Source organism: Benincasa hispida, chromosome 8, assembly GCF_027475165.1.
Source record: "Benincasa hispida cultivar pf3 chromosome 8, pf3_genome.v1.1, whole genome shotgun sequence".
NCBI classification, from domain to species: Eukaryota; Viridiplantae; Streptophyta; class Magnoliopsida; order Cucurbitales; family Cucurbitaceae; genus Benincasa; species Benincasa hispida.
In genome coordinates this window covers 55,015,587-55,026,584 of record NC_143485.1, presented here as the reverse complement: position 1 = coordinate 55,026,584, position 10,998 = coordinate 55,015,587, and the positions used below count along the sequence as shown (strand labels likewise).

The 10,998-nt window shown below is 36.0% G+C and overlaps 2 protein-coding genes across 3 annotated transcripts; both read right to left on the bottom strand.

Moving 5' to 3' along the window:
* Positions 1-3,099: 3,099 nt before the first annotated feature.
* Positions 3,100-5,434, bottom strand: LOC120083799 (autophagy-related protein 8C). The gene is made up of 6 exons (XM_090316217.1): positions 5,264-5,434; positions 5,067-5,123; positions 4,553-4,608; positions 4,420-4,472; positions 3,597-3,715; positions 3,100-3,478 (listed from the first exon to the last, which is right to left on the bottom strand). The coding sequence occupies exons 2-6, from the start codon at positions 5,101-5,103 to the stop codon at positions 3,387-3,389; spliced, it is 357 nt and encodes a 118-aa protein (XP_090172343.1). The 5' UTR covers positions 5,104-5,123; positions 5,264-5,434; the 3' UTR covers positions 3,100-3,386.
* Positions 5,435-6,147: 713 nt separating this feature from the next.
* LOC120083401 (putative beta-1,3-galactosyltransferase 2) lies at positions 6,148-9,647 on the bottom strand. Of its 2 annotated transcripts, none has more exons than XM_039039155.2 (11): positions 9,484-9,647; positions 8,602-8,698; positions 8,289-8,350; positions 7,970-8,175; positions 7,803-7,866; positions 7,645-7,717; positions 7,383-7,503; positions 7,174-7,261; positions 6,975-7,100; positions 6,763-6,872; positions 6,148-6,546 (listed from the first exon to the last, which is right to left on the bottom strand). In XM_039039155.2, exons 1-11 carry the CDS (start codon positions 9,591-9,593, stop codon positions 6,401-6,403), a joined length of 1,203 nt encoding a protein of 400 aa, XP_038895083.2. In that variant the 5' UTR covers positions 9,594-9,647; the 3' UTR covers positions 6,148-6,400. The 2 variants fall into 2 exon arrangements, with proteins under 2 accessions (XP_038895083.2, XP_090172614.1); XM_090316488.1 differs by lacking the exon at positions 9,484-9,647 and adding an exon at positions 8,939-9,096 and having other exon boundaries at positions 6,260-6,546.
* Positions 9,648-10,998: the final 1,351 nt, after the last annotated feature.

The following is a 10,998-nucleotide window of genomic DNA, read 5'->3' as shown; positions in this document are numbered from 1 at the left end:
TATTTTTTGTGTTCACTTCAAAGAATTAAGTAAACGTAAATGTGTACAAGAAGAATGTGTAGAAAGTGTTGTACCTGAAGTGAAACTGGAGTTTGAAGCCATCAGTATGAAGCAAAAGAATCGATTGCAGAGAATCGCCCTGCCATAGGCTTGAATAATTGATCGTAGAGTCGTTGGCTCAAATTTATTGCCGATAAAATCAACTCACTATGACGAAAATTCTCAGTAATGGCAGCAATGGCCTTTTATCTGTAGGACCAAACGCTTAAATCGCTAAATATGAAGCGGTTATTTTCTTTTAAGTTTAATGGATATATCAACGTATCAACAAATATTCCAGTCCTGTCGTTGCGATGAAACTGTATGGTCATAAAAATTAAACCATTACACCATCGACCGCCCGTAGGGGGTTTACTGCACAAGGCCCCTGCAGAGGAAAAGCTTGATCCCAGCGAATAGAAGATGCTCAGCTCCGCACAACATAGGGATTGGCACGCTTTCGGGAAGAACATAGAATAGTAGAGGATCCAGCATGCGGAACACGGCGATCATTAGAAATTCACGAATTAGAGATGCTGTAATATACTCTTTCCCATAACTTCTCATACCAGACCAACCCACTAAAATGCAAATAGGGATCAGAAATGTGGTCAATATCACGAAGAATAAAGAGATACCGTCTATACCCAAATCAAAATTGATGTTTTCATAAGGAAGCCATCGAAGGCTTTCCACAAATTGAGATTTGGCAACCCATTTCCTCCGGCACGGAAGTGGAACGGGCGAAATTACGTGAGAGAAAGAACCTCTTGGTGGAGTCCCCCCGAGCCGAGGACTGAATAGCACAACTTAGTGACTAGGAGCGGAGGGAGAGCCCGTTGCGCCTTGTTTTTGTTTGACCGGCCTATCCTCTTTCGAGAAGCAAGCTCCCTCCGGTTGTCCAGTCCCTGGGCGGCTCTCGGTTTTTGAGCATGTTGGGAGATTAGGCGGCAGTTGAAAGAGCTGCTCGAAAGCTTGACGAACAAGCGAAAAAAGAAAGCCCTAACTATTTATTTGAGTAAAGGGCTTTTCCCTTACTAGTCAAGTGGTAAGGTGGGGCGTATTCTTTGAAGAAAACAGACTTTAGGAAAGTGGTTCAGGTAGCTCAGCTGGTTAGAGCAAGGGACTGAAAATCCTTGTGTCAGTGGTTCGAATCCACTTCTAAGCAAAGGGTCCAAAGGACACGTGGGAGCGAGCCGGATTTGGAAATGAAAATGAAAGAGGAAGCAACTCAATTACCGCTCCGTGGGAACATCTTAATCTCCAATCAACGAATAAGAAATAGGAAGCATCTGGCCGATTAGCAGCTGGGCGAACGGGCGAGTGGCCTTGAGCTAGTCTTTTATTCTCCCGAAGGAACTCCATTTTTGCAACTTGGACAACTGCTCTTTCTCTGACCCTTTCTTCTGTTTACGGAATTACTGATTGTATAATAGCGGCAGGGATGAGAGAGAAGATGGCACAAAAGATCAAACTGGGGCTGCACAACCTTTTTTATCAGTAAAGGGGGCACTAAATCAGCATGGAAGAAGACACTTGATGAATTTAGCATAAATATCTTTCAAAATAGAATATTTGTGTCAAAAGGTAGCAACTACTATCAGGTTCAAGCCTTAAAATGCTCTCTCTTTCTAAGAACTAAAGTAAAGGCATGCCTGATCCCAATGCAATGGCCGTTTCCTCATCCTCATAAAGGCACTTCTTTCTTTTCTATTCATTTCATTGCGTGGCTACAATCCTTTCATTCTGTTGGGGAAGCGATTCAGGATGAAGAACTTAGCGCATGACCAATTCCATTTCAACCACTTCCACTGCGGAATACGACTTCGGCAAATGAGAAAACTAGCACCAACGACCTACAACGCAACTGGAAATGCGTCACGCCTCGCCCACGGAGATCACTACTCTGGACTGGACAGACCACCACGGGATAGACCTCCTGAGGATGGGGACAGATACAGATCCAAGCCGGAGAGCATTATAATGAATAAGGACCTATTACATCAATTCCTTTTAACGGTAGGCAGGCCAATAAACCGCTCTGCTTGTCGGAGATAAGGTCAGTACGGAGGAGCTATGCCTAGGACATGCTATCGAGAAGATGGATAAACACATCTACAACGAATGGGGTTGCCATCCCGTCCTTCAAGGCAAAGGAGAAGTTAAATGGATGCCTATTTTGACTCTCAAAATCAGACGAGCCAAGTTTTTCACACCAAGTTAAGATTATGATGGAACGAAATCTCTTGAAACATCATGATGAATTCTGAGATTGGAATTGGAATGACTATTTACATCAACTAATCAAGTTTAAAGAGGAGTAAGGAATTATGAAATTTAAAAGTTCGGAGCTCTTGTGATCCACAGAGTGAGGAGTTAAATATAAAATTGATGTATTTTAATAGTGGAATCCACCTACTCCTTGAACCAAATAAGGAGTGGACTTCAATACTCTTACTTCTCCACCAAACTTCTATCTCCATTAACCAAAAATACTCTAAATGGTAATCTTAATATACAAAATATAAAAAGTATTCGAGCATTTCAATTGGCTTGTAATGAATAACGAAGTGAAAGTTAAAGATTTGAAAATTTTATCAAATACTGTTTATACTTTTACAAGATTCCAATTCAGGTTCGAGTCAATGATTCAGCCAGCCCATTTATTCATTGGAATCGAGCAAGCCCATGGATCGACCAATTTGAGTCATATTTGGATCAACCTGACCCAATGAGTTTATCATTAAACCAACCGAAATATCCATGCATATGTATAATTTTTCATTTTTAGTTTATGAAAATTTTCAAAGTGTTACAATTAAAAACTAAATAAAACTTTATAATATCAATAAATTTACAAACTTCGGCCCCAAGGGTTAAGCTTGGATGACCTTCATTTTTAGGGTCGGACTGGACCGGCCTATTAGATATTGATAATTTCTTTAGTCCTTCCTCATTAGAAGTCCCATGCAGTTCTTGCGAATATCATTTAACTGTTACTCAGTTACTAACATTTTATTAAAGCAAACGTGAAAATAAAATTGCAAGAAATATCTGATGTGACCATGGAATAGAGATATTGGAATTTGGAAGCGGAAAATCATGGATTCTCACCAAACAAACACCCACATTTCTTTTCGGTTTGGGCTGGAGAGAAACACCATCAAATTCACAACCCAACACTTGATGAAATCCTTAATGACACTAACATGTTAGCAAAAGGAAAGAAAAGGCCTAAGGTAATCCAGAAATAGACCAGTTGCTGAGAGAACTGACTTGAGGGGGAAAGCAAGGAGTATTTACAGCTTTTTTAGTTCTATTTACAGATGAATTTTGATTTGAAGTAATCAGAATCCAAACGTGTTCTCTCCACTGTAAGTCATGTATAGAAAACCATCTTCATCCTTGTTTTCTTCATAGATTGATGACATCAAAGCAGCTGTGAGTGACAATAGAATGCATAATATTAATCAGATGCAAACCCAGTCTTCATGCTACACCATGCAAAATATACATGTACATATAGATACACTAAATGAAACAGAAAATTAGCTAACCAGTTGGAGGTAGTGTGTTTTTTATAAAGATGAAAATAGCCTTCTCGGAACTAAGCTTAATCCTTTTCCGGACAACATAAACAAACTGCCCAACAGTCAGATCAGCAGGGACAAGGTACCTGAGAGGATTGTATAAAACCATGAGATAATTATTATATTGCCCCACCCAGCACCCAATTATGTTCAATAGAATGTAATATACAAACTGAAACTTCGAAATTTATTTAATCTTATTCCATCACCAGCCAGAAGAAATAGATAGTGCTGCTCAGTATGTTCTTCCTATCAACACGTGAGAGCACTAGTAAGGGATATTTTGGGAAATATTAGTAGGATAGTAGTAAGGGCACAATTGTAATTACATAATGCTGCACTGGTTATAAATAAGAGGAGTTGGGACCTTTAGAAGGAAGGATCATTTTGGCAAGTCGGTCCTTAGTAGTTTAGTTTGGTTCTACGACAGAAATCTCTCTCGAAAGGCTATTGATATTATAATTGATTCACTAAAATTGTAATATAGTTATCTTTGTTGCTCTCAGCTTTCTCATAATTCCCATGTTTATTGGGTACCTAACACTAGAACAAAGATAAGCCACTACCACTACACTTAATATCTGACAATCAAAACCCTACCATGTGCCATCATGATTCGTAATTTCTATGGAAATGAAAGAACAAACCAGAACCTTAATCATATAAACCAAGTTTTCGAGTTTTCATGCAATGAAAGGCCTCCCACTCCGGTTTCATCCCATCTCATCATTTCGGTTAAGACGTCCAATTTTAACTGATTTCAATAGAATCAAGTCATAATGTTACTTACTTCTTCTTATCTATGTCAGGAATGTCACTCCTTTCAGCTTTCTCCACAATCACCTGCAGATAACTCATATTAACAGAGAAGAGCTGGAGTGAACTCAGTGCCAAACACTATTACAAAAGTTTAACATACTTACGGGAATTCTATCCGGGTATTTCTCCCTAATGCGAGCAGCTTCAGCTTGTCTCCTTTCTAGAATATAGGAGAAATATTTTAGAACAAAGTCAAGAACATGCAAGACCGGAGTTGAAATGTGAGTTTGACTGAACGTGGGACCGAAACAATATCAGAGAGAGGCTAAGAGAGAGCGAAAAACCAAAAGACTCGTCTTTCAATAAACCCAGGAGGCCAAAAGTACGGCGGAGACATGTTTTCACCATAAAGAACCCTCTCTCACATCAAGATTCTCGCGAAAAGAGGACGAAAGAGAGAACGTAAAATTAACCCCGATTACACAGTTCAAAGAAGTCCCTTTGCAATCTTAAGAATTGCCCCTAATTTAATTTCAGTCATCAGCGCAAGGAAAAGAATCACAGAAATGGATAAAGCATCAAAACATCAACAAAACAAAAACTTAAATTAACATGCAAAGAAAGAAAGGAAGTTAAAGAAATGATCAAAAGGGTAAACAAAAATGTTAAAAGAAAAACCTAGCGGATGTTCGAGCTTGAACGAGCTTTTAGCCATGGGGGAATCTCAATTTTTTTCTGCAAATTCAAACATCAGATCATTACAATTCAAAATTCGATGCCTAGAAATTCAATGAAAACAAAATCGAAAACAATAACTGAACAAAACAAAAAGAAAATACGAATAACCAAGAACAACAGTTCTGTAAATGAAGTACCGGGGCAGAATCGATGCAATCAATGCCTACGATACCGATTGGAAGAGCTAATTAATTGAAAGAGACAGGAAAATCAAGTTGCGAGAGATCAATTGTAAAATAACAGGCGAAGACGTGGAGACGAAGAAGCGTACCTGGGTTTTCTTCTCAATTCTTCCACGTTAACCCAATAACCCCTTTATCGCAGATCGAATTGCTTGCATAGCAAGCTATGCCACTAAACTGGGCCCATCTAAATCGATTTTAGGCCCATTCTTTTCAAAGCCCAATTTTAGGGCTCAAAGTCTTTATTCAGGTCCAACTTTAAATGAAGTTTGCCCGGCCCAACTATCAACATTAAATGAAATCTTTATTGAACGATTTATGTTGTTTATCCAAATCACTATATCAAACAATATTTTAACTTTTCATTGAATTACTCAATCAATATTATAGTCATTAATTATTCAATTCTTCAACCCTATATTTATTTGTATAAATATATTATAAAAGTTCTGATCATATAAGTAGACTATAAAAAATTTATGTGCCAAACGTAAAATTTTTAAGAAAACTCTATTTTATTTTAGTACAATAATTATGGAGATGAGAATCAAACCTCCAATCTCAAAGAAAGTATTCACCAATTACCAATGAAGTAGCTTCATTTGGGAAAATAAAACATGTTCTTCACATATTCTTATCGATGATTTTAAAAAGAAAATCTATCCAATGTTAATTTAGAAAATGATATTTTTCCAAAAGCTATAAGATTGTTACGTACTCTACACATATATAGAGAGAGTATACTAATGAAATGAATACCCTTTTATGATTTATTTTTAGAATATCACCTTACACGTAATTTCAATTGATCAAATCAATACTCGAGTTGAGAAAAGAAGAAGAAAGAAAGAGAATAGTTGTATAATGAGGAATATTAATGGTAATAGAACAAGAAAGCTTAATTAAGCTGCAAATACATTACTACTTTATCAAGTAAAAGTATATAACTTCCCTCCAAAGCTGTTTACATATTGATCAAAGACCTATGAGAAACCAATTCCAAGTTGATTCAAAGGCAGACAAAAAAGAATGAGGATATTATTTCTGGTTCCATTCTTTCAAAGTGCACAAAATCCTTGTGTTGTATTGATTTCAAAAGCTATTCCATAAAGAGGTCTCATTTTCAGCACATTTCTGGTGAACTTCACTCATTCTTTCAACTGAGTTGCAGATCCCACTGCATTTCCAATCAAATGAAGCTACACAAACTTCATCTCTCAAAGCTTTTGTCTCACAATCTACACAAACAAATCATAAAAGCATTAAGAATCATTATTTGGGAAAAAGTTCATTTTGTGCACCAAAAACAATGCAAGGTCGGAAATGGACGTATGCCGAAGAAGATCAAGAATTTGTTTGGAATCACTTTCTAATGAAGTGTAAAAGAAATGTTTATAAGCACTTAGAAATTCATTTCAAATGGACCCGAAACAGAATGAAAGCTGAGAACTTACCAGGTGGGGTGCCACAACATAGTTTCCTATCATCCACCTGTTCCACATCTAAACCAATAAACCAAGATCCTAATGAAACATCTTCATTGGCATACTTGTGCAGCACATCTCTGAAGGTTAAACGAAGTAATGAAAGAATGAATTAGTTATTATTTACGAGGTGAAGCTACTCTAGAACGATTTTGTGCATAGTAAGAACTTTAAGACTTAACTGGTTTTGCAAGATGTAAGTAGCTAAGTCTTTTGAGATTCCATATAATTGTCCTGTAGCGTGACGGAAATACAAATTTCCCTCGTCGCCGAATCTCAAATACTCCGGTTCGTGGTACTTTACTCCTCTGTAAGAATTGAGAGACATTGTGAAAATCAAATCTATTGGTAACAGTTTTTGTTTTCACAAGTTACACTTACTTCTTAGAGAGGACGGGTCCGGACTTCATACAACCGATGTAAACCCGAGGCTTATTCTGATGTCCAACCAGGGTTGTTCCAAGCGCAGCTGTAGTAGATGAAAGGATGGAAGCTTAGATATTTGAGAAAACATTATTCTTATTGCATCAACAGTTCCATATATGATATCCCTTAACAGTTCAAACAGGAGTATCTAAAAATAGGCTCACCTAAGTTCACATGGATGTCGTCGTCGACTTTGACGTAGAATTCAGCATCCCACAAAGAAACAGCTGTAGCAAAGTAAGTCTTCGTCTTGGCCGATAATTCGAGGTAACCTTCAACATGATTCTGCTTGTAACATTTGAACAAACATGAGCAAAACTTCCATCAATTATCACATTCTGATTTTTTATTATTCTCTTCAACTTAGAACATTGATTGAGACAGGTAGAACAAAGAACAATAGTAGTAATAGTTGGATGACATTACCAGTCTCAGGAAGTCTCCATGTTCACGCTCCTCTGCGTCGAGTGATTTATCGAGTATGCTGCCAGGAGTTGCACTATCAACCAATACAAAGTAATCGCTGCGATTAATTTGTCATAGTATATAACTTAACAAGAATGAGATTGTGTTTCTTTATTTACCTTCGTCCGATAACGAAACGAATGATTATGCCTTTCTCTTCCTCCAACTTCTTTCTTTTGTCACCTAGTAAGATTAAATTATAAACAACAATCTCATGTTTAACCAGATGATAGAAAAAAGGCACCAAAATCAAAGGAAAAACTTGAAGACTTGTAACATAGCAGACCTTGTGGCATCCAAGTTGCACGAACCGAATCTCTTCGTTCTCGGCTAGTAAAAGCTGTATTGATTCCTACAACCACTAGATATTTTCTCTTGGAAGTTGGCTCTGCATTCTTTTCCACAACGTGAGATCCATTTGATGAAGATTTATGACCTATCGTTACAGCTGCAAGTTTCTTCTCCAGATCTAACATGCTCTTAGCAAGTGTCCTGCGGATAATATTTTAGCACACATTTCATTAATTTGCTCTTAAGCCACTAATTACATAGTGGCACATTAAGGGAGTAGACCAGTTTGATTCAAGCATCAGCATGTTACTTACTGAATACTCAGCTGGGACCTTGAAAACTCCTCTGGCCTTGCACCAGATGTTTTGGTTTTCGCCTTGTTAAGGAAAAACAATATCGAAAAGTAAGTTCATCAGAAAAGTGTCGACGAGAAGTGAATCGAAAGCAAGAAAACAATCAGTGCAATTATCCCTCTCTCAACAGGCTTTCAGTGAAAAGGGTTACCATAATGTGTTGAATAAAACTTTAGTTTCATTCAATTTGTAAAGTAAAAGGTATATGATTTAGCCTTGAGAATATATAATCAAGATCTAAAGTACGAGTTTAAATGCTATGAACCCCACTCACAAGCTGTGGATTATAAGAATCAGATTTTAATTCCATTCTTTCATGAGAGACTGTAGACTTCAGTGCAACACCATTAGCCATAGGCACTATCCACATCCTGAAAAAATTACGAAAACCAAATTTAACGATGATGTCGTAAAAACGCAATCGAACGCAATCTAAATCCAGTTAGAATCCAGTACTATAGGCTGTAAAAACCAGTTCAACAAACAGATTTTCAAATCCTTCCATTTTTTAATTGAAAAATTAGCTAGTTTTCTATATATTAGCAACAAAAGCAACAAAAAAAAAGTTTACTTAAAATGTAACAAATAGACTTTAATTGACAATATTGTACCTGTTTGTAAAAAGCATGCCAGCACAAAAGCATACAAAACATAGAAAAAAGGCCCACTTCCTAAATAATACATATCTTGAAGCAAAGTCCAATCCAATTCCTCCAACTTTATTCTTCATAGACATTTTTGTCTGCCTTTCTTCACCTAACTTTACTCTCAACAGTAAAAACTTCAAAACTGATGAGAGATTGAATCTAAATTCTTAGATTAAACAGCTAAGGAGAAAGGTTTATGAATGACAAGTGAATAAACAAAATGAAAATTCTTGAAATCAAAATGGCTATGGGTAGAGCTGAAAGTGAAAATCTAAATTCACTTTCAGCTCAAATGTGAAAGATGGAACTGAAGGGAAAAGAATTTGCTTGTGGCTGAGAAGTGGAACAGGTGACCTTTTTAATAAGTTTGTTTCATAGCATTAATCATGTAATAAATGAGATTAGTAGAACTGATCACCATTAACTTTTGAAATTTAACTGATAAATTGACCAATTCACTGTAGAAAATTTGAACCGTTTTAATAAAATTAATGCAAATAAAAACTGACCGTTGTAAATTCCTTCTCAGACCTTCTCTGGAAATGGTTCTCTCTGATCCATAAATACTGCAAATTTGCAATAGAACTTTTTTCAGACCAAACATAGAAGTCAGTTCCATGTTCCAAACCTTAATCCCCTCGAAAGATATGTTGTAAGTAAATTAAATTGCTTGCTGTTGAGTTATGAGATTTTTACATTTAGTTTAATATTACATAATTTTTCTTCTTTTTAATTTTAAAGTTAGACTTAAAGTTTCTACTTTTTACTATTTGCTTTCAAAGGTTGATCCTTTTGATGAGGTTCAACCGTTTGTCGTAAACATGATACTAGACATTTCGTTATTCGGTTGGATTCAATTCATCTTTATAATCAATTTTTAATGAGTTGTTTTAATTAGTAGTATTGATTAGATTCATCTTTATCAGCAAGTTTTATACCACATTTTTACATCACTATTTCTGTTCTCTTCAATAGGAAGTTTATGAGTTTATTCATGGATTGAATTTCACTCTTGCATTTCCTTTTCTTTTTTTTTTTTTTTCCCTTTTTAAACAAACATTGAATGCTTGAGCGAAAATGATTTTGTTGATGCTTGCCATTTCCAAACCCCACCAAGAAAAGGAAACAAATAATCACATTTAAAAATATGGAAATACAGCAAAAATATATCCATGGGATTTGGATTTCCATTTTCAGTTTGTTTCAAGTGGTAGATGACAATGACAAGAGCACTAACCACAAAATTTTCATTTTTTTTTTCCTTAGAAACTTTGATCTTTCTTTCACAATAGAGTTTTCAGCATAAGATCTAGAATCCATGTGGAAGCAAAATCAAAATCTAGGGAAGATGAGCCTTCCTTTTTAAGACTATGCATAAAAAAGACAGAATAAAAAGGAACATAGTTAGAATTTAGAAATAAGAACAGAATATAATTAGTGCTCTTTCAAACCCCTCCTTTTGGATTTGATGATCTTCCTGAAAAATGAAACCCCCAACCCATTTTTCCCACTACTCCCAATGAAGGGGTCCCTCCAAGAAAGTGGAAAGATGCTCCATTTATTCCAAATGAGAAAAAAAAAGCTTCTTCCCTCTTTTCTTTCCACATTCTTGCAACTGTCTTAAATCTATTATCAACTGTTTTGAAACCTAAGCCAGATTAGTATTTATATTATTTATGCTGTTTACGATTTTAATCCTAAAAATTGAAAGGAATGTACACTATATTAGCTCTCTAACCTTGATGCCTCTAACTCCATGTCGGTCCATGGATATAGTTAATAAGTTAATCATATTTTGATGGCAGATTTCACGACAAGATTGAGAAAACTTTATGTGATCCAAATTGATTAAGAGGAAGTGGAAAGGATATTGATGAATAAAGAAGAAGAGATGGATGTTAAATTTATTGTGTTACACTGAAAGAGATGGAAGGAAAAAATGTGAGGAATATATGATGGATGGTTGATGGTGGTGTGCTGGGAAAAGGGGGAAAGACAAAGGCATTTTTATTTTTGATTTTGGT

Bases quoted from the DNA above. Each gene is read 5' to 3' on its own strand.
- LOC120083401 (XM_090316488.1), bottom strand. From the start codon at position 9,063: ATGTCTATGAAGAATAAAGTTGGAGGAATTGGATTGGACTTTGCTTCA. The intron at 8,176-8,288 runs GTAAGTAACATG...TATTATCCGCAG, and splicing joins AGGTCCCAGCTGAGTATTCA to GACACTTGCTAAGAGCATGT. The intron at 7,504-7,644 runs GTAATGTCATCC...TGTTACAAGCAG, and splicing joins ATGGAGACTTCCTGAGACTG to AATCATGTTGAAGGTTACCT.
- LOC120083799 (XM_090316217.1), bottom strand. From the start codon at position 5,103: ATGGCTAAAAGCTCGTTCAAGCTCGAACATCCGCTAG. The intron at 4,609-5,066 runs GTTTTTCTTTTA...CCTATATTCTAG, and splicing joins CAAGCTCGAACATCCGCTAG to AAAGGAGACAAGCTGAAGCT. The intron at 3,716-4,419 runs GTAAGTAACATT...CAATCCTCTCAG, and splicing joins CCTGACATAGATAAGAAGAA to GTACCTTGTCCCTGCTGATC.